We start from the raw sequence: 27,704 nt of genomic DNA, 5'->3' as shown, positions 1-27,704 counted from the left end.
GTGTGTGTGTGTGTGTGTGTGTGTGTGTGTGTGTATACGTGCGTACTGCTTGCATGTGGTGGGTGTGTTTATTTGTGTTTCTGAAATCCACCATTATCTCTAAGCTAATTTGGTTAATAGCAAGTAGAATAAATATGTGAGTTAATAACATGCAAACTGAACAAGGATGCTTAGATGTACACCCTCTATGAGGCTGGCTTCAGGGATCTCTGCTCCACAACTGTGATCGTTTTCAAGCGAACTCATACTGTCCTTAATTAGCACTCGATATCATTGGGGGGAATCATTATTTAAGATGATACATCCTGTTTACGTAAACAGTAAGAGGATAAGGACACGGGTGGCCAGCCACACTCTACTGTCAGAAACCATGCAATCATTAAATTGATTACAGCTTCTGCATCATATCGGCACACTTCACGACTGTAATCATATGCCATGCAGCTGCTGTCTCTGTCTTTGAGCACTTTTAACAGTCAACTTGGTGAGTGGGAGTACACTACCGGTCAAAAGTTTGGACACACCAACTCATTCAAGGGTCTTTCTTTATTTTGACTATTTTCTACATTGTAGAATAATAGTGAAGACATCAAAACTATGAAATAACACATATGGAATCAGTTAGTAACCCAACATTTTTTAAACCAATCAAAATATATTTTATATTTGAGATTCTTCAAATAGCCACCCTTTGCCTTGATGACAGCTTTGCATACTCTTGGCATTCTCTCAACCAGCTTCACCTAGAATGCTTTTCCAACAGTCTTGAAGGAGTTACCACATATTCTGAGCACTTGTTGGCTGCTTTTCCTTCACTCTGCGGTCCGACTCAACCCAAACCATCTCAATTTGGTTGAGGTCGGGTGATTGTGGAGGCCAGGTCAACTGATGCAGCACTCAATCACTCTCATTCTTGGTAAAATAGCCATTACACAGCCTGGAGGTGTGTTGGGTCATTGTCCTGTTAAAAACACATGATAGTCCCACTAAGCCCAACCAGATGGGATGGCGTATCGCTGCAGAATGCTGTGGCAGCCATGCTGGTTAAGTGTGCTTTGAATTCTAAATAAATCACAGACAGTGTCACCAGCAAAGCACCTCCACACCATAACACCACCTCCTCCATGCTTTACGGTGGGAAATACACATGCGGAGATCATCCGTTCACCCACATCGCGTCTCACAAAGACATGGCGGTTGGAACCAAAAATCTCAAATTTGGACTCCAGACCAAATGACAAATTTCCACCAATCTAATGTCCATTGCTCGTGTTTCTTGGCCCAAGCAAGTCTCTTCTTATTATTTGTGTCCTTAAGTAGTGGTTTCTTTCCAGCAATTCGACCATGAAGGCCTGATTCACACAGTCTGCTCTGAACAGTTGATGTTGAGATGTGTCTGCATTTATTTGGGCTGCAATTTCAGAGGCTGGTAACTCGAATGAACTTATCCTCTGCAGCAGAGGTAACTCTGGGTCTTCCATTCCTGTGGCAATCCTCATGAGAGCCAGTTTCATCATAGCGCTTGATGGATTTTGCGACTGCACTTGAAGAAACTTTAAAAGTTATTGAAATGTTCCGTATTGACTGACCTTCATGTCTTAAAGTCATGATGGACTGTCATTTCTCTTTGCTTATTTGAGCTGTTCTTCCCATAATATGGACTTGGTCTTTATTATGTATACCCCCCCTACCTTGTCACAACACAACTGATTGGCTCAAACGCATTAAGAACGAAATAAATTACACAAATTAACTTTTAACAAGGCACACCTGTTAATTGAAATGCATTCCAGGTGTCTACCTCATGAAGCTGGTTGAGCGAATGCCAAGAGTGTGCAAAGCTGTCATCAAGGCAAAGGTTGGCTATTTGAAGAATCTCAAATATAAAATATATTTTGATTTGTTTAACACTTTTTTGGTTACTACATGATTCCATATGTGTTATTTCATAGTTTTGATGTCTTCACTATTATTATACAATGTAGGAAATAGTAAAAATAAAGAAAATCCCTTGAATGAGTAGGTGTGTGTTGTATCGAGTAAATATTGCTAGTCATTGCTGATAAACAAAGGAGTCCGCTCATACTGAACCTTGATCATAAGTTTATTCATATCACAAGCTTTCAGCATAAGTTTTACAGGTGTCATGCCCACCCGGAGAGCGACGTCCCAGATTGCAATTGTCGCTCTAACCCCCCCCTGCCTCCAGCATATACTTATAAACAATGCAAAAATATGGGTTGCTCCCTCTGCTGTCCAATCACTGGGGCGTCACCCTACAAATGGCTACTTTTGAACTAACATAAACATATTTTCAGTTCCACATGAAAAACATTAACAAAGACATAATCCTAATACACTACATGTGTCCAAACCTTTGACCGGTAGTGTAGATGAAAAGAGGAAGGTTGGTTTCTGAATAATATTCCAAACAACCACCCAAAAATGTAATCACATTGACAAAATGTTTGTGAAATGGTAGGGAAAAACTGTACAGACACCATAGGAGAGTAAGAGGAGGATCTAATTTACTCTGATATCACAGGAGGTTGGTGGCACCTTAATTGGGGAGGACAGGCTCGTGGTAATGGCAGTAGTGGAATTAGTGGAATGGTATCAAATACATGATGCCATTCCATTTGCTCCGTTCCAGACATTATTATGAGCCATCCTCCCCTCAGCAGCCTCCTGTGTCTGATATTAGCACCGTTCCTCTCTCTCTCTCTCTCTCTCTCTCTCTCTCTCTCTCTCTCTCTCTCTCTCTCTCTCTCTCTCTCTCTCTCTCTCTCTCTCTCTCTCTCTCCCTCTCCCTCTCCCTCTCTCTCTCCCGCTCTCCTTTACTTTTTTAGTGTTCTCTATTTCCATAAAATTGAGAGGAAGACATTTTGTGTGAGTGTGGATAGTTTATGACTTGGTAATGGTCACAGCACAGGGTCCCCTGTGACGGCTGTGGTGGAACAAAGCGTGTCTAAGAGTAAAGGCCCTATAGTCAGGAGCTCTTTTCAACTACACCCACATGCCCATCAGCCTCCTCCGCACTGTCTCAGTAGTGTCTCACTGGAGTTAACAGCTAGCAGATTAGAGGGGAAACACAGAGACACACTATAGGAGAGAGCGAGAGACTGTGTCAGGGAGGACGAGAGAGAGAGTGAGAGAGGGAGAGAGAGAGAGAGAGGGAGATAGGGAGATAGGGAGAGAGAGAGAGTGTCATGTAGGAGCTAGCAGATTAGATGGGAAACACTGAGAGACACACTATAGAGAGAGAGAGAGAGAGAGAGAGAGAGAGAGAGAGAGAGAGAGAGAGAGAGAGAGAGAGAGAGAGAGAGAGAGAGAGATAGTGTGTCATGGAGGACGAGAGAGAGAGAGTAGTGTGTCATGGAGGATGAGAGAGAGAGAGAGAGAGAGAGATAGTGTGTCATGGAGGACGAGAGAGAGAGATAGTGTGTCATGGAGGATGAGAGAGAGAGAGAGAGAGAGATAGTGTCATGGAGGACGAGAGAGAGAGAGAGTGAGAGAGGGAGAGAGAGAGACTGTCAGGGAGGACGAGGGAGAGAGAGTGTGTGTCAGGGAGTACAAGAAAGAGACAGCGCTAGTGGTTTAGTCATGGAGGACGTTAGAGAGAGAGAGAGAGAGAGCTAGCGGATTAGAGGGGAAACACTGAGAGACACACTATAGAGAGAGAGAGTGTGTCAGGGAGGATGAGAGAGAGAGAGAGAGAGAGAGAGAGAGAGAGAGAGAGAGAGAGAGAGAGAGAGAGAGAGAGAGAGAGAGAGAGAGAGAGAGAGAGAGCGAGAGAGAGAGTGTGTGTCAGGGAGGACGAGCGAGAGAGCAAGAGAGAGAAAGAGAGAGATAGAGTCAGAGGACACATCCCATGACCATTAATTCCCTGAAGTATTGTATATAACTTACAAGTAATAGATAGTGTAACCATCATCCATCTATATTTTGTTGTTTATTCATTAGCCATTACTTTTCTTTTTATAATCATATTTTTATTAATTAAATGTATCGATCGAAGATTCCAGAATATAACAACAGTATTGTTGTACCTGTATACATGATTATATGTACTATTAATATTACTACTGAAATGAACTGCATTTCATTATCCTCATTGCATTGTACTGTATTTACTGAAATGCTGTACCACTATACTGCTTTGGCAATATCTAGAAATTGTATTTCATGCCAATAAAGCAATTTTAATTTGAGAGAAAGTGTCAGGAAGGACGAGAGAGAGAGAGAGAGAGAGAGAGAGAGAGAGAGAGAGAGAGAGAGAGAGAGAGAGAGAGAGAGAGAGAGAGTCAGGGAGGATGGAGGATGAATGAGAGAGACTATGTGTCAGGAAGGACGAGAGAGAGAGAGAGAGAGAGAGAGAGAGAGAGAGAGAGAGAGAGAGAGAGAGAGAGAGAGAGAGAGAGAGAGAGAGAGAGAGAGAGAGAGAGAGAGAGAGAGAGAGAGAGAGAGAGATGCTTTGGCAATGTAAATATATGTTTCCCATGCCAATAAAGCCCTTAAATTGAATTGAAAGAGAGAGAGAGGGAGAGAGTGTCAGGGAAAACAAGAGAGAATGAGAGCGATAGACTGTCAGGGAGGACGAGAGAAAGAGAGAGAGAGAGAGATAGATGGAGAGAGAGAGGGAGAGGGGTGAGAGTGAGAGTGAGAGTGTCAGGGAAAATGAGAGAGAGAGAGAGAGAGAGAAAGAGAGTCAGGGACGACAAGAGAGAGAGAAAGAGAGAGGGAGAGAGAGTGTCAGGGAGAACGGGAGAGAGAGAGAGAGAGAGAGAGAGAGAGAGAGAGAGAGAGAGAGAAAGAGAGAGAGCGAGAAAGAGAGACCCCACAGAGCCCCAACACAATTAAACCCAACCAAATCAAGAGAAAACAAAAAGATAATTACTTGACACATTGGAAAGAACTAACAAAAAAAAATTCAAACTCGAATGCTATTTGGCCCTAAACAGAGAATACACAGTGGCAGAATACCTGACCACTGTGACTGACCCAAAATTAAGGAAAGCTTTGACTATGTACAGACTCAGTGAGCATAGCGTTGCTATTGAGATAGGCCGCCGTAGGCAGACCTGGCTCTCAAGAGAAGACAAGCTATGTTCACACTGCCCACAAAATGAGGTGGAAACTGAGCTGCACTTCCTAACCTCCTGCCAAATGTATAACCATATTAGAGACACATATTTCCCTCAGATTACACAGACCCACAAAGAATTCAAAAACAAATCCAATTTGGATAAACTCCCTTATCTACTGGGTGAAATACCACAGTGTGCCATCACAGTAGCAAGATGTGTGACCTGTTGCCACAAGAAAAGGGCAACCAGTGAAGAACAAACACCATTGTAAATACAACCCATTTTTAAGTTTATTTATTTTCCCTTTTGCACTTTAACTATTTGCACATTATTCCAACACTGTATATAGACATAATATGACATTTGAAATGTCTCTATTCCTTTAGAACTTTTGTGAGTGTAATGTTTACTGTTCATTTTATATTGTTTATTTCACTTTTGTTTATGATCTATTTCACTTGCTTTGGCAATGTAAACATATGTTTCCCATGGCAATAAAGCCCCTTGAATTGAATTGAATTGAGAGAGAGAGAGAGAGAGAGAGAGAGAGAGAGAGAGAGAGAGAGAGAGAGAGAGAGAGAGAGAGATGGTGGGTGGGTGGGGGGATCGGGGGAGAAAGAGTGTGAGCACTGATGGGTGGTGAAGGTGAGCATGTGTGTCAGAGGGTAATTGTTGTGAAAGAAAGAACATGGACATTACAATCATGGTAACTTATCATTTTAATGTCACTCTCTCTCTCTCTCTCTCTCTCTCTCTCTCTCTCTCTCTCTCTAAACATACATACTTACACACACACACACACACACACACACACACACACACACACACTCACGCCCAGTGGGACCTACAGATGCTCCTAAAACCTAACTCTAGAACCCAAGAGAGTACTTTCATCCTGCTAATCACATTAACACAGTTGGAGCTGGGATGGAGAAAAAGGAGAGAGATGGGATAAAGGCCTTTCTGAAGCTCTTCTGCAGGGTTCCATAGCGGGGCCACAGGATTGGAAGAGCACTGAGGGTCCAGGCCCAGCAGGAGGCCAGGCCTCATCTCTTAGTCACCCCAAAGTCACATGAAAGGAGTGAGAAAAACCCCAGCGCCTCACCACCATCAGGGATAAGAGGCCAGAGAGAGAAAATAAAAGTCTCCCCAACAGCTCGTAGCCCTTTCCTGCAGTCAAATAACCAAATCACCCTCTAGTGGCCTCATGGTTGAAATGTTATTAATATTGTTCATAATTTCATAATTAATAAACATGATAAAATAATAAAACGCAGAAAATCAGGTGTCAAACGGTTTTGTTACAGTATATTTCAGTCTTCTGTGATGTATATAAAGTGTAATATTGGGATGCAAACTCAAAGTTGAATACATTTCACCTATATCTGACACGGTACAGGTGTCTTCCATGTGTGGGAGGTGTATACTTTTGTTTCAAAGTAGATTTGTATAAGACTACCAATAAACACTCTGTGAACCTGATTTATCCCACTGAAAAAGGTTAATGCTCTAGCCCTGGGTTTTGCAGCTCCAAAGTGTCTCCAAAGTGTCTCTCTGAGAAGCACCGATTGCATGGTTTGGAAGCCATGAAATAGAAGAGTTATAATAGTACAGTGGGGGAAAAAAGTATTTAGTCAGCCACCAATTGTGCAAGTTCTCCCACTTAAAAAGATGAGAGAGGCCTGTAATTTTCATCATAGGTACACGTCAACTATGACAGACAAATTGAGAATTTTTTTTCCAGAAAATCACATTGTAGGATTTTTTATGAATTTATTAGCAAATTATGGTGGAAAATAAGTATTTGGTCACCTACAAACAAGCAAGATTTCTGGCTCTCACAGACCTGTAACTTCTTCTTTAAGAGGCTCCTCTGTCCTCCACTCGTTACCTGTATTAATGGCACCTGTTTGAACTTGTTATCAGTATAAAAGACACCTGTCCACAACCTCAAACAGTCACACTCCAAACTCCACTATGGCCAAGACCAAAGAGCTGTCAAAGGACACCAGAAACAAAATTGTAGACCTGCACCAGGCTGGGAAGACTGAATCTGTCACGATCGTCAGGGAGAGACCAATGCGCAGCGTGTTGAACGAACATGGTGAACTTTATTATCTTTAGTGATAATCTACACCATAAACAAAACAAGAAACGACTCGTGAAGTCCACGGTGACAATGACCGAACACGGAACAAAAACCCACAAACACAAAGGGAAAACAGACAGTTTAAATATGGCTCCCAATCAGAGACAACCAGCCAACAGCTGACACTCGTTGCCTCTGATTGGGAGTCACTCAGGCAAACATAGAAATCAACAAACTAGAACCCCCAACATAGAAATAAACACATAGAATAAACACACCCTGGCTCAACAAATAGAGTCCCAGAGTCAGGGTGTGACAGTACCCCCCTAAAAGCGCGGACTGCGACCGCTCCTCAATAAGAGCAAAACAGGGGAGGGCTGGGTGGGCATACCTCCTCGGCGGCGGTTCTGGCTCCGGCCTTGCCCACCACCCTCCAACAAACCCCCCATAGCGCCCCTGGTCTGGTCTGGCCCCGCTGGCTGGAGCTGGACTGGACGTAGCAGGAGCGGTTAGCTTCAGCTCCGTAGTGGAGCCGTTGACCGGTACCTGGTTAGGCACCGGTGACCCAGGCACGGGTTGTGCCGGACAGACGACGCGCACCCCTGGCTTGGTGCGCTGGAGCAGCAACGGGCGGACCGGGCTGACGATCGCACCCCCTGGCTTGGTGCGTGGAGCCGGAACGGGCCTCACCGGACTGACGACTCGCACTCCTGGCTTGTGCGTGGAGCAGCAACGGGCCGGACCGGGCTGACGATGCGCACCCCTGGCTTGGTGCGTGGAGCCGGAACGGGCCTCACCGACTGACGACTCACACCCCTGGCTTGGTGCGTGGAGCAGCGACGGCCTTGCCAGGCTGGACGACTCGCACCCCTGGCTTGGTGCGAGTAGCAGGAACGGGCTGGACCAGGCTGACGACTCGCACCCCTGGCTTGGTGCGAGTGGCAGGAACGGGCTGGACCAGGCTGACGACTCGCACCCCTGGCTTGGTGCGAGTGGCAGGAACAGGCCGGGCCGGGCTGGCGACGCGCACCGTAGACTTGGTGCGAGTGGCAGGAACAGGCCGGGCCGGGCTGGCGACGCGCACCGTAGACTTGGTGCGAGTGGCAGGAGCAGGCCGGGCCGGGCTGGCGACGCGCACCGTAGGCTTGGTGCGTGGAGCAGGGACAGGCCGGACTGGGCTGGCGACGCACACCGTAGGCTTGGTGCGTGGAGCAGGGACAGGCCGGACTGGGCTGGCGACGCACACCGTAGGCTTGGTGCGTGGAGCAGGGACAGGCCGGACTGGGCTGGCGACGCACACCGTAGGCTTGGTGCGTGGAGCAGGGACAGGCCGAACCGGGCTGTGGAGACTGATAGGAGACCTGGAGTGAAGAGCGGCCACAACCCGTCCTGGCTGAATGCCTACCCTCACACACTCTGTGTGAGGCATCCGCACAGGACGTACAGGGCTGTGTACCCGTACTGGCATAACAGCACGTGACACCGGAGCAGGATATCCGGGGACCGCGGAGAGGCATTGGAGACCACGAGCGTTGAGCCGGCACACTCCGTCCTGGCTGCATACCCGCCTTCGCACGACACGTGCGGGGCGCTCGCACAGGACGTACAGGACTATGCCGGACCACTCGTGGCACAGAACGCCGCTCCGCATACCGCGGAACCTGCCCCGTCCCACGCTGCCATGCCTGAGTACGGGACGTTGGTTCCGCTCTCCTTCCAGGCTCCGCCAACCTGCCTTCTGGCCCCCCAAACCCGGTGGCCTCCTCTCCAAATCGCCCTGTGGCAGCCTCCTGCTGCCCAGCTGCCCATGCAGTGTGTCCCCCCCAAAAAAATTTTTGGGGGTTGCCTCTCGTCCTTCCGACGATGACACTGCTGACGCCGCTGCTCCTCTCTCGCCAGGGCCTTAATCCTTGCCCATGGCCCTTTGCCCCCGAGCATGTCCTCCCAGGACCACGATTTGCCCACCTGGGCCATCGCCAGCCTCTCCATCTCCTTTCCTGGCGCTTCCTCCCATGTCCAGTCTGCCTGCTCCTGGACACGCTGCTTGGTCCTGGTATGGTGGGTTTTTCTGTCACGATCGTCAGGGAGAGACCAATGCGCAGCGTGTTGAATGAACATGGTGAACTTTATTATCTTTAGTGATAATCTACACCATAAACAAAACAAGAAACGACTCGTGAAGTCCACGGTGACAATGACCGAACACGGAACAAAAACCCACAAACACAAAGGGAAAACAGACAGTTTAAATATGGCTCCCAATCAGAGACAACCAGCCAACAGCTGACACTCGTTGCCTCTGATTGGGAGTCACTCAGGCAAACATAGAAATCAACAAACTAGAACCCCCAACATAGAAATAAACACATAGAATAAACACACCCTGGCTCAACAAATAGAGTCCCAGAGCCAGGGTGTGACAGAATCTGCAATAGGTAAGCAGCTTGGTTTGAAGAAATCAACTGTGGGAGCAATTATTAGGAAATGGAAGACATACAAGACCACTGATAATCTCCCTCAATCTGGGGCTCCACGCAAGATCTCACCCGTGGGGTCAAAATGATCACAAGAACGGTGAGCAAAAATCCCAGAACCACACGGGGGGACCTAGTGAATGACCTGCAGAGAGCTGGGACCAAAGTAACAAAGCCTACCATCAGTAACACACTACGCCGCCAGGGACTCAAATCCTGCAGTGCCAGACGTGTCCCCCTGCTTATGTCCAGGCCCGTCTGAAGTTTGCTAGAGTGCATTTGGATGATCCAGAAGAGGATTGGGAGAATGTCATATGGTCAGATGAAACCAAAATATAACTTTTTGGTAAAAACTCAACTTGTCGTGTTTGGAGGACAAAGAATGCTGAGTTGCATCCAAAGAACACCATACCTACTGTGAAGCATGGGGGTGGAAACATCATGTTTTGGGGCAGTTTTTCTGCAAAGGGACCAGGACGACTGATCCGTGTAAAGGAAAGAATGAATGGGGCCATGTATCGTGAGATTTTGAGTGAAAACCTCCTTCCATCAGCAAGGGCATTGAAGATGAAACGTGTCTGGGTCTTTCAGCATGACAATGATCCCAAACACACCGCCCGGGCAACGAAGGAGTGGCTTCGTAAGAAGCATTTCAAGGTCCTGGAGTTGCCTAGCCAGTCTCCAGATCACAACCCCATAGAAAATCTTTGGAGGGAGTTGAAAGTCTGTGTTGCCCAGCGACAGCCCCAAAACATCACCGCTCTAGAGGAGATCTGCATGGAGGAATGGGCCAAAATACCAGCAACAGTGTGTGAAAACCTTGTGAAGACTTACAGAAAACGTTTGACCTGTGTCATTGCCAACAAAGGGTATATAACAAAGTATTGAGAAACTTTTGTTATTGACCAAATACTTATTTTCCACCATAATTTGCAAATAAATTCATAAAAAATCCTACAATGTGATCTTCTGGATTTTTTTTTCTCATTTTGTCTGTCATAGTTGACGTGTACCTATGATGAAAATTACAGGTCTCTCTCATCTTTTTAAGTGGGAGAACTTGCACAATTGGTGGCTGACTAATGTGGTGGCTGATGACTGTATGTCTAAGGGGTCTGGTTAAAATAACAATGGTTCAATAGGCTGTGTTTTCTGACCCAACAACCTTTCATTCACAAGGGAGTTTCATATTCAACTATTTATGAATGGGGTAACCATGTCTTATTTTCCCCTAGTTCTTGTCTATCCAGGTCACCTATATAGTGCAGCGTCCCACTTTCTCTGTCCCTGTGGGTTTGAAGGGGACTGAATCAGGGAGTTTTAGGGCAGTGGTTGGAGTGGCTGGCTCAACCTCAGGGACAGCAGTTAAATGGTATTCATGTATCGACCTACATTGATATGATCTGGGGCAATGGGGTAGATGGAGAGAGACCTAGAACAGCTGCTACACTACATACAGTATGTACAAGTCCCCTGTCCCAGTCTCTCGTTTGGAGAAAAGTCAATTAGAGAGTATTAGTAAAGTGTGTCAGTAAGGTGATGAACCAGTAAGACAGACACCTAGTTTTATAAGCTGGTCAAATAGGTATATTGAGCAGCTACTGTCGTGCTCATGGTGAATATGGACGATCAAACATAACCATCTAAGAGCAATTTAAAGGCATGACCCAAATGAAAATGTTAGTTAATTTCATCATCATTTTCACTCAGTTGCTTAATAAATGTTGCATGCATTGGATGTCATCCATCGATGGAATCATAAAGTATTTCAGTCCTGCAGTTGTTTAGACCAGAGAGCTTTCTCCATCTCACACTTCATTGACTGGACCTTGTGTTGAAGAGTGAAGCTGGTAGAGGAGGGGGTGTTCTATACTCACACTTATACAGTCAAGCATGTGAAATGCCGAAAAAGCAGCACATTTAGAACAGTTGATATTGAGCATGCCCTTTCCAAATGAAAATTAACTTCAAATGTATTTTCTCATTGATTAGTAGGAGTGTGAGACTTACTGGTGCAGGAAGCCTCGGGCATGTCCATGTCTCCCCTGTAGTATCCGTTGCGGCAGCCGCAGATGGTGGCCGCCTCCACAGTGGAGCGGCTGTTGGTGGGGCACTGCAGACACAGCCCTGGCCCCTGGGTGGACTTGAACGTCCCCTGGGGACATGCTGCAGGGAGGACAGAAAGAAAAGATAGAGAAAAAAGAGCATTTAGACTCTTCATCAACATCCACAGTGTACTGTATCCAGGACGCAACATGTAGGCTACCATTACTCCACCCAAAGGTGAGTCTCGCACACCAGACATTTCCTCCTGCGCAATAGCCTGGAGATTAGGTTACCTAACGGTTGACTAAGATAATTTAAGTTGCCTCACTATCAACAACAACCCACTAACCCTTCAACCACTCTTACTATATCTCTCTATGCCTTAGTACAGTACCTCATCTACTGTCATAAAACATAACTCTAAAAAGAACAGATTCATTTGAGTCTGAGTACGCGGATATAACATGGCGTGTAATAGGTCCCCGAATTACAGTGAAACAAAGTGATCCTCTGTAGCTCAGTTGGTAGAGCACGGTGCTTGCAACATGGTGTCCACAAGTTCGATCCCGGGACCACGCATATGTAAAATGTATGTATGCATGACTGTAAGACGTTTTGGATAAAAGCATCTGCTCAATGGTACTGTATATATTATTATATATAAAAATAATGTTGTTTGTTCATATTAAGCTGTTTGAAGAATCACCGCTATGGAGGCAAGATTGCATAATCACACCACTCCAGGACAACATAAACAGCCATTACAGAGAATGCTAACTGTTCATCTGCCTCTCTGAGTGTGAATTGGCATGTGAATGTGGCGAGCTAAATAAGTGGATTTGTATTTTTCCCTCATCCAGGCAAGCTTGACTCGATACCAGCCTGTTCCGAAGCTCCAACAGAACAGATTTTCTTCATGTTCCTGATCTGATTCCGGGCACCCTCCAGCCAACATTTAAACGGATTGCACAACCCGACCGAGAAGAATGGCTACAGCTGAATCTGTTCAAAGAAGAATCAAAGGCAGAAGAAAGAGCTTCCAAACTACAGCTGATTCACAGAGGCAGTAATACCCCCTGTCCTACAGTCATATTAAGTGGTACATAATGGTGGCATTAAATCATCACTTGTTTAAGTATTCTGCTGCGTGTAGAAGTGAACTTAGTATCTCATGACTAAGGAATGGTCCCAGTGTGGAGCTGGGAATCAGTTGCCTGAAAGGAAATTCCATTTCCATAATCCCTCTGCAGTAAGTGGCATTGCACCATGACTCCACAGTCTATCCTCCACTAAATTAAATTTCTCCCACTCTCAGCAGATAAGACTAAAGACAGATTTTTTTTGTTGCTACAGTGCAGGAAGTGAGAGAACTCGTGGGACATTAATTCATGCTTCAATATCTTATCCACTCCAGAAAACCTGGGTTGTTAAAAAAACATGCATGTGACATGTTGTATGACAGAAATAAGAGCCAGGATCCAGTATAAGGAAAAGTAGGTCCCAAGAGGAATCTATTAAACCTACCTAAGCATATCTTATGTACTGCTACAGCAATTAAGAAACAGAGAACACTGGCTCTCTTACTAAGCCAAATGTTTAACGATCATTTTCTCTACATGCCATTACCTCAGCACAGGCTCTCAAACATCCTTCCCAGTGAACACAGAAGTGGGCTAATGTAATTATAGGGTTGGAAGCATCGCATTGCATTGATTTTCTTATTAAGGAGTTTGGGAAGCCAGATCAGGTGGCCTATCCAGTTCTTGGAAATTATTTTCCCAGGCAGGCAGCCTTAGATCTGTGTGATAGCCTGATTGCCCACGTCTCCTTGTTCACTGTACAGCTGCTTCCTTCCACCTTCTCAAGTCATTTCAACCTCCAAATTAAAACCCTGACTACGCTTGGAACTGATATGAGCACTAAATTGAATTCCCATTTTTTCTCTCTTGGATGAGTACTCGATCCAGCTGCGCTCAGGCAATGCAGGCATAGGGAAGTGGAGGGAAAATGTCCTCTATGCTGGTCTTTAAACACAAACACAGCCTAGTAGATGACCTGCATTTCACCTGGGCAGTTTACAACATTGTCTGGCTAAGCTTTGTTTTCAGATATGTCCATTCTATGCATCTATTTCATTCTTTTGAAACAGTTACAACTGAAAAAAATGCTTTAAACTGTAGCAACACTGTAGCAACATACCTCTGATGCAAAGTCCTTCCCAGAGGCCTGAGCTCAGAATGCGCTGCTCTTTTCACTCTCTCTAGCTAGAAGTGTTTGTCAAAACCCTGCTGAGTCCTGCCCCCAGTCCACATTACCCACACAAGCAAGTGACAACGTCGAGCCTAATGCCCACCCGCAGAAAAGCGTGGGGCCAGAAAGAAGGGATAAGCAAACATACTTTTAAAACAACATAATGACAACATGTTATTTTCCTTTCTTCTCTTTCAGTCTTATTTTTCAGTGGCTAATCCGTTCCTGGAAGCTATACACTTCTATAAGCATATAAAACAAGCATATACAGCTAAGCTGTCATAAAGGGCATTTCTTTAGCTTTATGACGAAAAGGGCAGTTTGTCATGGAAAGAATGAAGACTGAAAATAAAGCTGTGGACCCACAGAGACACCGTATTGTCTTGCAGCAAAGGAGTCAGGCCTCTCTTTGATATATGTTGTTAAACTCATCTGGCCAGGGCAGTCACTTAAAAGAGATACAACCCATATGTTTGTGTTAGATTAATTTGTATTTTAAGAATAATGACTAAAGGATTTCACCCCAAATACAGTATAAATGTGTGAACGGTGTTAAGAGTTATAATGTAGTGGCAACCCACTAACAGAGGGGGGCGAGACTAAACATTCCAGGGTGAAGGAGACTGCGGAAACTGTTTTAAAAAGCCTCCTAAAGGTGGGCGGAGCAAAGTGCCTTTGTGTGTCAAGGGGTATAAAACAGTATGTATGGGTTTTTTGCGCCAGAGCTCTCCATGAATAAAAATACAGATCATTCTTGCTGGTTGTGGACCTTGAATCATTTATGATTAAAACCAGAGCCTTAAAACCACTGGTAATGATTCAAGCTTAGGTTGAATTAGAGATAGAAATTCTCATGCCAAGTGGTCCTTCGAGCGGAGCTTTAAAATATGTCTTTGTCGTTCTAAGGACACCGAAACCGTGCACGGGCGGGTGATTGCATCCATGGAGAATAGTCCTGGCCTTCGACGTTAAGGTTATAAACAGGCCGGTGATTAATCTTATGAACGATAAAGACGTTAACGAGATTGAAAAATCATTTAAATCCAAACTGCAAGGAGAAGGTCAGTAATTTTTATTCATGGGTTTTGGTGTAATTATTTGAACTTGTATAAGAATAGTAATTATTGTGAAGGGCAGAGAATAGTTACCAAAATCTCAAAGGAAATAATTATTATTGTAATGGAAGGAAGGGGGGTCCGGAATTGACCCTAGGTAAATAGCTATTACCAAAATAATCTAGTTAATATTGAGATTGTACGAGATACAATATAAACAGGAAGGGGGATAATTTTCGTCGTGTGCGATAGATACATTAAACAGGTCAAAAGTCGCGTAAACAACTGGGGATTTGCTCTAACTCTGTCTATTTCATGAATCTGGAGCAGTTACAACCTCTAGGTTACGGATAGTGTTAGCAAAGAATCGTAAAATGTTGTATACGTGTGAGACTTAATGATCCATCGAAATACGTGATAATTGTTTCAAGGAAGGAACTAAAATAGGTCGCGTGAGAAAAAATGGTTGTCCGATCCCTTTCATGAAACTGGACAAAAAAAAAACTCTGGGTTACGGGTTAGATAATTTAAATGGTTAATTACAAAAGCAGATCATAACATTGGCTCAAAAGTCGCACCTAATAATAAGTCCCAGGAAAATTATTCTGGATTGAATTATTACTAAACGGGGGGATTTCTTATTTTTCCACCATGGGAAATAAATATTCTAAAGAGGTCCGAGAATTAACGGGGGGGATGAAAGATATATGTTAGGAAGAGATCGAAGAAATATGTTTTATGAATCCATTTGGGAGAAGAGGTATGAATTTATTGGGCATCTTGATGTGGAGAAGTTGGAAGTTATGATTAAGCAGATGCATGTAAACTGTGGAACGGATTTGAAGAAACAGCGAGGGGAGGGGCTAGAGACAGCGAGGGTATGGCTTTTGGAAGCGCGAAGGAGAGAGGAAGTGCTTTAACTGTAACAAAGAGGAATATTTGGAAAGGGAGTGTAAGGCCCCGTGTAAATACTGTAACAGAACAGGTCATAACCATCGTGACTGCAGGAATAAAGGAAAGGGCAGTGTCGGAGATAGGACAGTCTATTTTTTGGTTCCACGGGTAAAATGTTTGAAGAAATGATTCGTGTCGATTAAGAATTGGCTAAAAACACCACGAAGCGATTATTTGAGAGGTACCTATAAATTTCTAACGATATACAGTGGGGAGAAAAAGTATTTAGTCAGCCACCAATTGTGCAAGTTCTCCCACTTAAAAAGATGAGAGAGGCCTGTAATTTTCATCATAGGTACACGTCAACTATGACCAAAATCCAGAAAATCACATTGTAGGATCTTTTATGAATTTATTTGCAAATTATGGTGGAAAATAAGTATTTGGTCACCTACAAACAAGCAAGATTTCTGGCTCTCACAGACCTGTAACTTCTTCTTTAAGAGGCTCTTCTGTCCTCCACTCGTTACCTGTATTAATGGCACCTGTTTGAACTTGTTATCAGTATAAAAGACACCTGTCCACAACCTCAAACAGTCACACTCCAAACTCCACTATGGCCAAGACCAAAGAGCTGTCAAAGGACACCAGAAACAAAATTGTAGACCTGCACCAGGCTGGGAAGACTGAATCTGCAATAGGTAAGCAGCTTGGTTTGAAGAAATCAACTGTGGGAGAAATTATTAGGAAATGGAAGACATACAAGACCACTGATAATCTCCCTCGATCTGGGGCTCCACGCAAGATCTCACCCGTGGGGTCAAAATGATCACAAGAACGGTGAGCAAAAATCCCAGAACCACACCGGGGGACCTAGTGAATGACCTGCAGAGAGCTGGGACCAAAGTAACAAAGCCTACCATCAGTAACACACTACGCCGCCAGGGACTCAAATCCTGCAGTGCCAGACGTGTCCCCCTGCTTAAGCCAGTACATGTCCAGGCCCGTCTGAAGTTTGCTAGAGTGCATTTGGATGATCCAGAAGAGGATTGGGAGAATGTCATATGGTCAGATGAAACCAAAATAGAACTTTTTGGTAAAAACTCAACTCGTCGTGTTTGGAGGACAAAGAATGCTGAGTTGCATCCAAAGAACACCATACCTACTGTGAAGCATGGGGGTGGAAATATCATGCTTTGGGGCTGTTTTTCTGCAAAGGGACCAGGACGACTGATCTGTGTAAAGGAAAGAATTAATGGGGCCATGTATCGTGAGATTTTGAGTGAAAACCTCCTTCCATCAGCAAGGGCATTGAAGATGAAACGTGGCTGGGTCTTTCAGCATGACAATGATCCCAAACACACCACCTGCAAACGAAGGAGTGGCTTCGTAAGAAGCATTTCAAGGTCCTGGAGTGGCCTAGCCAGTCTCCAGATCTCAACCCCATAGAAAGTATTTGGAGGGAGTTGAAAGTCCGTGTTGCCCAGTGACAGCCCCAAAACATCACTGCTCTAGAGGAGATCTGCATGGAGGAATGGGCCAAAATACCAGCAACAGTGTGTGAAAACCTTGTGAAGACTTACAGAAAACGTTTGACCTGTGTCATTGCCAACAAAGGGTATATAACAAAGTATTGAGATACTTTTGTTATTAACCAAATAATTATTTTCCACCATAATTTGCAAATAAATTCATTAAAAATCCTACAATGTGATTTTCTGGATTTTTTTTCTCATTTTGTCTGTCATAGTTGACGTGTACCTATGATGAAAATTACAGGCCTCTCTCATCTTTTTAAGTGGGAGAACTTGCACAATTGGTGGCTGACTAAATACTTTTTCCCCCACTGTATACGTATGAACTTTCTCACCCAAACGTAGACGTACGTCATGAGTGAGAAAGTAGAGAATATTTACATTTGCATTTTTGGTCATTTGGCAGACGCTCTGGTCCGGAGCGACTTGCAGGAGCAATTGGGGTTGGGTGCCTTGCTCGGGGGCACATCGGCAGATTTTTCGCCTGGTCAGCTCGGGGATTGGAGCCGGCGACCTCTCGGTTGCTGACACAGTGCTCTTGGTTACTGGGCTACCAGCCGGCCGATATGAGTTTAAGGTTGTGCCGTTGTTTGATTAGGTGATAAGGTTTAATGGGTAATCGGACCATAACTAAAGTGGTTATAGAAGTAAGGTATAAATAGTATAGAGCCAATAGAGGGTTCCATTGAACTATTATGTTTTGTTAGGCATTTGAATGGCATAAGGTGAAATCTGTGTGTATGAGGGAATTCAACGGCTGGTATGAATGGTAACCGGATACTACTTAGTATTTGGTTGGTTAATACTATGGAAGATTGGAAGCGTGGTGGGGGGTTAAATAGATAGACTCACTTATTCAATAGGGGATGGGCGTAGGGAGAGAGTTTTTACTTGTATTAAAAGTTGCATTAGATAGCTTTAGTAGTATTCTAGATAGGTCTATGAAAATATGTTACAAGTACGAATGACATTATTTCCTAAGAAGGAAGATTTATAGGGAAGGTCCCCGCGCCTCCTCCGTAATGTAGGAAGGAGCAGGGGGGGGGGGAGAGGTGAGAGACAGTACATAGTTCAGATGATAGGAATATCATTAAATGTATGCTTATCAACGATATCATGTATTTGTTTTATTAATTTGGGCCGAATCAGAGAGAACAGTTAAAGAAATTGAATAGCGAACTGAAATGGCGATAGAGCTGTGAAAATTGAGTTGAGGACAAAGGAGAATAATTTATGGCTCTGGTTAGCAGGAAAAAATAGAGACAGTCAAGCGAGTTAGATTGAGCTGGAAATTTTCAAGTAGAGGTCTAAAGACTTTACTGAAAGGAAGTGCTTTGATGAATTCAAATGGTTATTACTTTATTGTATAGGTTGAGTAACACCAGTGGTGGATGAAAATAAATGGTGGATTCTAAAAAAAATATTTAGTTTCTTTCGTGAACAATGGGATATCGTTTTTACTATTAGGATGATGGATTGAAAAAACATTGGTTATAAGTATGAAGTTATTAAACAATAGGTTTACATTTTAAGAACATCAATGCAACAAGTTGCAATTAGGAAAGTAATAGTAAATTGGGAATATAAAGGTAAAAATAACTGAATTGTGTAATAGAAGGGGAGACAGATTTTCCTAGGGGGTTGATCAAATAATTGATAATGGATCATTTGAGATGAGATCACATGTAGCAGATTTAGGGTAATCAATTAAATAATCATTGTATACTCGAGGAATTTTGAGTGGTTTTATGGATTAGTTATGAGGAATTAGATTGATACAAACATTATTGATGGGTTAGGACTGGGGATATCTGTATCATGTTTTGTGTGTACTACCATCTTTAGATTACTGATGGTAATTGAAGGTTAACAAAATGTATAACCAGGAGAAAGAGATTAGCTTATCTCATTGGAATGTTGCTCAGGGCGAGGGGGTGCAGTAGTGAAGTTAGGCAGTATTTAGGTCATAAAAGTGAGCTACCAAATTAAGTTGAGCCTGGCTATCTTTGATTGTTGTTTTTCAATTGGGTTTTTCAAATAAAAAACAACACACCCAGCATGATGTTTATAAAGGGTTGTTATGTTGAATTTAGGGGATTTTCAACAGTTCATAGGTGGTGTTTACTATGCTGTGGGATGGAACGGTTTGTTGGGTGATATTTGAAACTAAATGAATGCAATGAGCTGCAGTAATCAGAGGAAGGCACAATCTAAGGCGAAACAGCTATTGCCTAGATCATTGATTTAGCAATAAGATCAGGAAGATAGGGACTAGATGTCCAAAAATAGATGAAGAATTATGAGCTTTTTGGTAATGATAGACTGCTGTAAAGCTTGGGTACTCCATTATGTACTGCATACTGGTAAATTAAGTGATCTTATCTATGGGAAGGCAATGGCAGCCCATGGTAAAATCATTTGGAACTCTGAGGAGGAAGAACAGTTTATGTTGTTGCTCTCTTCCCAAACAGTCTTAGCTTTTCCTACATATATCAGGGATGTTACCCAAATGGTAGAGAGTAAAGAGGGATATGACATGGGTCGTGATTTAAAGATGGTGATGGGTTATTTTTTTGGGTGGGCTATTAGATATAACTGGGTTAATCACGAACATAGAGGTTTTTACTTTTTGTTGCTAGGCAGAAGACTTAGGTGACCTAGGGTCGAAGTGCTTGCTCTTACTTCAATCCATGGCTGTCTTTTGTCTCTCTTCAAACATTGTGAAGGGAGCGGCACCAGGATTAAGCAGAGTTCAGGCTAAAACCTGTCTCTCCTTTGCTATCTTCTTGATTGATTACAGCATGAAGGGGGGTTGTGTTAGGTTTGAAATATTTAAATATGGACTTGTCATGTCCAACAATCAGTCTTCAGGTCAAGCCCGGGAGAGCCGGGGTAGAACAGAGTTTGAACTAAACATACGTGTTTTTACAAGATAAGAGATTGATTGATTGGATTACTAATTGATTCTGAACTGAATGAAAGTCGAATTTAGCTGCCATAAGAGACAAAGGAAGTGGGAGGAGCAATAAAGAAGCAAAAGACAGTCTCAAAAATAAAAGGCATGGCAATTGGTTGATAAATTACCTAAGTGATTGTTTAGGTAGGTGGTAATAATGACACATGAGCAGAACTATGTGTCAAGAGGGGGGAAGAGGCTAATGGTAGGATTTAATAATATACGAAGGAGAGGACAAAATACTTTTAAAAAATATATATATATTTTTTTTAGATACAGTCTAGAAAGAGAATGCAGTCAGAAATTGTTAGATTAATCTGAACATGTGTGAAGATAGTTTATTAACCACACCCGTATGTCAGAGGTTTTGTGCCCCACAGGTGAACTAAAGGAGAAGGTGACCCACTCTATCTAACCAGGTGACTGGTGAGCATCCAGTCCCTAAAGAAGAAAAACTGGAAGCAGGCCTGTTGGGAAGGGCCCTATCAGGTTATATTGGTCACTGCCTTTGCCATTAGAATAGCAGAAAGAGCAACCAGGTTCCATGTTACCCACTGCAAGAAGGTAAGACCACATACAAGCACCACTGAACACACGCAGAGTTGGAGAGAAGAACTGGACCAATAGGGTCCGGGGGTCACCTCTGTTAACGAAGATCTCCTACCCCGACCTATCATCACTGTAGTGTGTTCTTAGGGTGTGAGTATGGGGTGGTACCAAGCAGAAGGACTAAAGGCAGGAGAGGGTTGGCGGTTTTTGGAAATATGGGTGACCCTGAGCTGCATCATAGTCTTTGTATGTCAAGATCCACCACCACCTCGCACCAATTACGCTATGGCCTTACCATTATTAAGAAATAAAAGGGAAGCGACCCGACATACTGACCATCAAGGACAAGTGATCTACAAAATAAAGTCAGAGAAGGGTGGGGAGTAAGATTCAAAATTAGGATTAGGGATCTTATCAGGATAGATAAGCAAGCAACGTGGGATTATAAAATCCCATTGTATTTATGTTCAGCTCCCTCGGCGGATTGTTCCTGGGCTCAGGTATTTAGACATACTGGGGGCGGAGATATGAGATGGGGGGCTGGACGTCCAGATGGAGGATAAGAAGGTATAACGACATCCCCACGGAGATGGTAGTAACAATATTAAAGGTCACTAAAGAGGACATGAAAAGAACTTACTGGGCTTGTGCGGACGAATACGGACGGGATACTTGTCTAAGATTACATTGGATGGAGTCGAAAGATATGGAGGGAACAGGTACTGTCATTCATCCATTAATAGCAATAGACCGAGTAGATCAGTCAAGGGATGACGGAGTCAATTTGATTAACACATCTACTATGAAAGATTTTCTCCTCCAAGAATGGAACCAAGGGGAAGTGGAGGGGGTCCCTGATGAGAATCTCTGGTTAAAGTGGATGAAGTACACCGCTAGGGCCTTGGGGGAGACCAATTGTTATGCATGCTCCATTGGGCGACCGACAATGTTGACCGCCCCAATGCCAAAGGCAATGTTTCCCTGTGTATTAGACCTGGGGTCCAAACAAAAAGAGCCCAATTGCACAGGGATTGGGCTGGCAAAGTTGACTTACTCGGCCAGCCCACCTAGATTCACTTTAACTCCTGGCGAATACCAGTGTTACAGACATAGAAATGGCACCCGTAACTTGGGTAATTTTGATGGCTGTAAGGAGATAATTAATGTGACTGATTTTAGTTAAGGAAGGGAGGGGAAAAAATTATGAACCTTACCATCCCTCTGACTGATGTGTGGTGGGCATGTACTAACAAAGGGAGCATTCGACAGACATTACCAGAAGGGTGGGTGGGTACTTGTGCACCAGTATTGTTGGTCCAAACCTGTAAGAATTAGTCATCAAAGACCAGTGACAGGAAGAATAATCAGGAGGAGAAGAAATATAGGTCAGGAAGGATATAGCCCAATTTGGATAGATGGTATAGGCATCCCCAGGGGTGTTCCAGACGAATACAAAGCTATGAATCAAATATGGGAGGGTTTTACCACAACATTTTTCTGGTGGGTGACAATAAACAAGAATGTGGATTGGATAAATTATATCTATTACAACCAACAACGATTTATTAACCAGACTGGAGATGCAGTAAAGGGGATCTCCGAGCAATTATCCGCCATCCCGCTCATAACTTAGAAGAGGTTGGTTCTAGATCAGGCAGAAAGGGCCGGTGTCTATAGAATGATAAGCCATTGTTGCACATTTATCCATAACAACACCACACTGGATGGAACAGTCACCAGAGCTCTTACAGAATTAACTGCACTAAGAGAAGAATGAACTGAGAACTCAGAAGTTAGTACATCGTGGATAGGGTGGTTTGATGAAATGTTTGGTAAATGGAAAACCATAGCAGCCACCATTTTAGGAGCGGTCAGTGTTTGTATGGGTATTCTTGTATTATGTGGTTGTTGTATTGTTCCCTGTGTCCGAAGATTGGTGAGTCAGGCGTTGGTGAAATGCAGTATCTAAACAATGATGAGAGATGGACTGACTCCGGACTCTGACCAGAGGAATGTGAAAAACGATCCTCCAGGCTTGGTGGATGACGAGGATTTGGACCCTGAAAGACCGCAATTGGATGAAATATTTATTAGTTCTGACGTAATCTCTGAGATTAATCATGCTTGTAAAATACATTTATCCTGAATGTGAAAACATTTAGTCAAAGGGGTGGATTGTTAGATTAATTTGTATTTTAAGAATAATGACTGAAGGATTTCACCCCAAATACAGTATAAATGTGTGAACGGTGTTAAGAGTTATAATGTAGTGGCAACCCACTAACAGAGGGGGGCAAGACTAAACATTCCAGGGTGAAGGAGACTGCGGAAACGGTTTTAAAAAGCCTCCTAAAGGTGGGCGGAGCAAAGTGCCTTTGTGTGTCAAGGGGTATAAAACAGTATGTATGGGTTTTTGGCGCCAGAGCTCTCCATGGATAAAAATACAGATCATTCTTGCTGGTTGTGGACCTTGAATCATTTATGATTAAAACCAGAGCCTTACAACCCCTGGTAATGATTCAAGCTTAGGTTGAATTAGAGATAGAAATTCTCATGACAGTTCGGTAGTTGCCACAAAAGTTTTCTTCATATCATCACTATTGCTTTGACATGTCCAGGGCCTGGAACACAACAATTGGATCTGCACTGGTCCAGTAGCCCCATTACCACACCATTCTGACATACAGTACTTGTTATAGCATGTTATTTTTTCAGAGGGTCAGAATCAAGTACATCTAGAACCATAATGCAACATATAATAATTGCTGTTTTTTATGTGGAAATCAGGGTATGGTGCAAAGCAGCATAATATCAATGCATGGAGCATTATGCTGCTTGACAACATGATCAAGCAAACATAGTACTTTGCTTGATCATTGATCAGTTGTTAACCAGCCCATTGGCAGAGTGAGTGGCTGATGACGCGGTGGAGGTCCCAGAGGACTCTGGGTAGAAGGGTCAGGATGCGGACACAGTGCTGACAGACACACAGATCAAAAGGCCTCAAGACAGAACAACAGCTGTGGAGCGCTGAAGGGAGAGAATAGAGATGGGACCAGTGGGACAGTGAGGAGCAACAATGAGAGGATATCAGCTGACAGAGCACGCCCTGCCACCGTGGGACACAGACAGGGATACAGTGTCTAAGCTACATATGGGCCATTGCATGGGGGCCAGCCTGACAGCTATATTCTACAATCTTGTCTTTAAAAAATACTATCATCCATTCCACCAAAGTTAGAGGTATTGGTGTCCAAATACTTTATAAGCAGAGTGAGGAAATAAAGGGATAGGTATAGAGTCATGCTGTGTTCTCTCTGCTGTCTATTGAAGAGAGAACAGGCCCCAGGGTGTCTCTTTGCTCTCCTCAGGCGAAGGCAGAACTCAACAGAAGCTCAGGGTCACTCTTTGTTCTGGGATCTGTTAGCCAGGGATTAGAGATGAAAGCAGCGTTGATGGAGGGATGAGGGAGAAGAAAGAGAGAGAGAGGCAAACAGAGAAGAGAGGAGAGAGAGGAAGAGATTCATCCCTACCCTCTTGACAGAGCTATGGTGTGGTGTGGGGTTTTTATGTGAAGCGGTGGCTCTGGCCTTAAATAATGTGAAAATTAGAAATCTCTTTCTTTCTCTCAAAACAGACAGACACACACACACACACACACACACACACACACACACACACACACACACACACACACACACACACACGTAATGCATATGCACATGTGTATTTTCTGCTCATGTCTGACCCTAGTAAATGGGATTCTTGTTTGACATTTTCATTCCCATTGTCTCCTGTCTGCCAAGAACACTTTTTGACTGCAGCTCTTGCTCATGTAAAACACTGTGAATGTGCTCAGCCAGGGACAAAAGCACAGCCCACAATCCAGTCAGCTAAAGAAAGGTTAGAGTGTAAATCTTTTAGCAGAACATTTGCAGATGTGCCAGCACAGAAACTTGATCGAGCCTAAGATAATATTTTCCTGTCTGCACATAATTTCCTTCAGGGTGGGTCCAATCCACCTTCAGCTTGTACCAGGCAGGGAAGAAAATCCTGGATCAGTGAGGAACCAGAGGTCATCCCTCTCCGCATTCTTCACTGATCACTCCTCACTCCTCACTCCAGAGACTCCATAGGCATCAACACTCGTCATCTACAGTATGCATGCAGCTCCTGTATCAAAGGTTGAGAGGGACATCATTACTCACAGTATAGGATAGGACCCTTCTAGACGAGGCTAAAACTAACCAAAGCCCGTGGCTAAACATGGGAAGATTAATAATTCTAATGGCTTCAGAAGGGTGTATTATTATCATCATCCCCCTCTCAGGGGCCGGAGAGAGAGAGAGAGAGAGAGAGAGAGAGAGAGAGAGAGAGAGAGAGAGAGAGAGAGAGAGAGAGAGAGAGAGAGAGAGAGAGAGAGAGAGAGAGAGAGAGAGAGAGAGAGAGAGAGAGAGAGAGAGAGAGAGAGAGAGAGAGAGAGAGAGAGAGAGAGAGGGAGAGATGGAGGGAGGGAGGGAGGGAGGGAGGGAGAGGGGGAGAGAGAGAGGGGAGAGAGAGAGAGAGAGAGAGAGAGAGAGAGAGAGAGAGAGAGAGAGAGAGAGAGAGAGAGAGAGAGAGAGAGAGAGAGAGAGAGAGAGAGAGAGAGAGAGAGAGAGAGAGAGAGAGAGGGAGGGAGGGAGGGAGGGAGGGAGGGAGGGAGGGAGGGAGGGAGGGAGGGAGGGAGGGAGGGAGACAGAGAGAGAGAGAGAGAGAGAGAGAGAGAGAGAGAGAGAGAGTAGAGAGAGAGAGAGAGAGAGAAAGAGAAAGAGACAGAGAGAGAGAGAGAGAGAGAGAGGGAGAGGGAGAGGGAGAGGGAGAGAGAGTGGCAGAGAGGGAGAGAGGGAGAGAGAGAGTGGGAGAGATGGAGAGAGAGAGCCTCAGCCTGGGGAGACGAAGTCAGGGCTGACAGCAAACATATTGGATTAAAATGAATGGGGGCGTACAGACCTGTTCTATCCGATGGTGAGAGCTGTAAATTCACAGGCCTGAGATCAGCCTGTAGACCTGAGAAGCAAGACAGATGGAAACCCAGAGATCTGAAATTGATGGAACCTTTATGAAGCTTGAATCTATATGGGCTACCAAATAAGTGCATTTCATTTTTAAATAGAAAATTGTGGATTTATAGAGATAGTAGGGTCTTGTGTGTGACAGGTTGTATGTAGATAGTTTACTGCATCAGAGCAGAGCAATAGGTTAGCCAGAGTGCATGGATGACTTTTACTCAAGGTAACCAAAATGGGCATTTATAAGAAATCCAAAATTACCCAAAAGGGCAATATTCATATCAGAAATAATCTAATTGAACGTCAATTAGTCTCAGTGAGTGTCAGGGAGCAGGTTACTAGCCAGTAGCAGTATAAACAGGATGTCTAGTTTATATGAAGGGCAGTAGTCACCCAGTGACCCCCAGAGAGGTTGTTCCTCTACCTAGACACCAGAGTACCTCAGTCTGGGAGCTGGGGCAGACCAGGGTCGTGACCCCACTTGACCGGCCGGCTGATTTGTTGCGCTGACCTGCAGTTAAAGCAACGTGGGCTCCAAGACAGGATCCTTACGGTCACAGGATGTTAGTGTGTGTCTCCTCAGAGCCTTGCTGAGGGCCCCGCCTGGCACTAATGGATTTCCCCTAACTGCAGCTAACTCACACATGCCGACACATACACACCAACATAAACACACATAGACACACAGACACACACAAACATTTTCCATTCAGTCTGTCTCTCAAATTCATGTCCACCTGGTCTTCCATCTCCCTGTCCTATCTGTCTCAGTCATGGCTTTTCTCCAGTGTCTTAGTAGATATGATATCAGTGGTCATAAGTCTGCTGTTTATCTGACCTCTCATCTGGAGACCGAAGACACCCATCAGCCTCTCCTTCTGAGATGACAGACCACTTCAGCAATAGATTAAACACTCAGACTAAACTGAGAGATGCAGTCCAGGAGCAAAAGAGCTCTGATAGCGTGTCATATTATTCCTTTATATACACTATATTTTGCTGTGGCTTGCGAAAGTATTCACCTCCTTGGCATTTTTCCTATTTTGTTGCCTTACAACCTGGAATTAAAATTGAATTTTGGGGGGTTTGTATCATTTGATTTACACAACATGCCTACCACTTTGAAAATGCAAAATATTTTTTGGGGTGAAACAAACAAGAAATAAGACAAAAAAACTGAATACTTGAGCGTGCAAATAACTATTCACCCCCCCCAAAGTCAATACTTTGTAGAGCCAACTGTTGCAGCAATTACAGCTGCAAGTCTCTTGGGGTATGTCTCTATAAGCTTGGCACATCTAGCCACTGGGATTTATGCCCATTCTTCAAGGCAAAACTGCTCCAGCTACTTCAAGTTGGATGGGTTCCGCTGGTGTACAGCAATCTTTAAGTTATACCACAGATTCTCAATTGGATTGAGGTCTGGGCCATTCCAATATATTTAAATGTTTCCCCTTAAACCACTCAAGTGTTGCTTTTGCAGTATGCTTTAGGGTCATTGTCCTGCTGGAAGGTGAACCTCCGTCCCAGTCTCAAATCTCCGGAAGACTGAAACAAGTTTCCCTCAAGAATTTCCCTGTATTTAGCACCATCCATCATTCCTTAATTCCTTCAAGTCTGACCAGTTTCCCAGTCCCTGCTGATGAAAAACACACAGCATGATGCTGCCACCACCATGCTTCACTGTAGGGATGGTGTTCTCGGGGTGATGAGAAGTGTTG

The 27,704-nt window shown here is 44.1% G+C and overlaps 1 protein-coding gene across 1 annotated transcript in view; it reads right to left on the bottom strand.

Annotated features, from left to right (window-relative positions):
• LOC121540266 (ephrin type-B receptor 1) overlaps nt 1–27,704 on the bottom strand; it is a 244,071-nt gene that overhangs the window by 91,240 nt on the left and 125,127 nt on the right. The window contains exon 4 of the mRNA XM_041849016.2: nt 11,661–11,816. Within this exon, the coding sequence (XP_041704950.2) occupies nt 11,661–11,816 (156 nt within the window). The remainder of the gene's footprint in view (nt 1–11,660; nt 11,817–27,704) is intronic.

This window comes from Coregonus clupeaformis, chromosome 26, assembly GCF_020615455.1.
Source record: "Coregonus clupeaformis isolate EN_2021a chromosome 26, ASM2061545v1, whole genome shotgun sequence".
NCBI lineage: Eukaryota > Metazoa > Chordata > Actinopteri > Salmoniformes > Salmonidae > Coregonus > Coregonus clupeaformis.
Note: the sequence above shows the minus strand (reverse complement) of the source record. Positions and strands in the feature narration are given on the sequence as shown.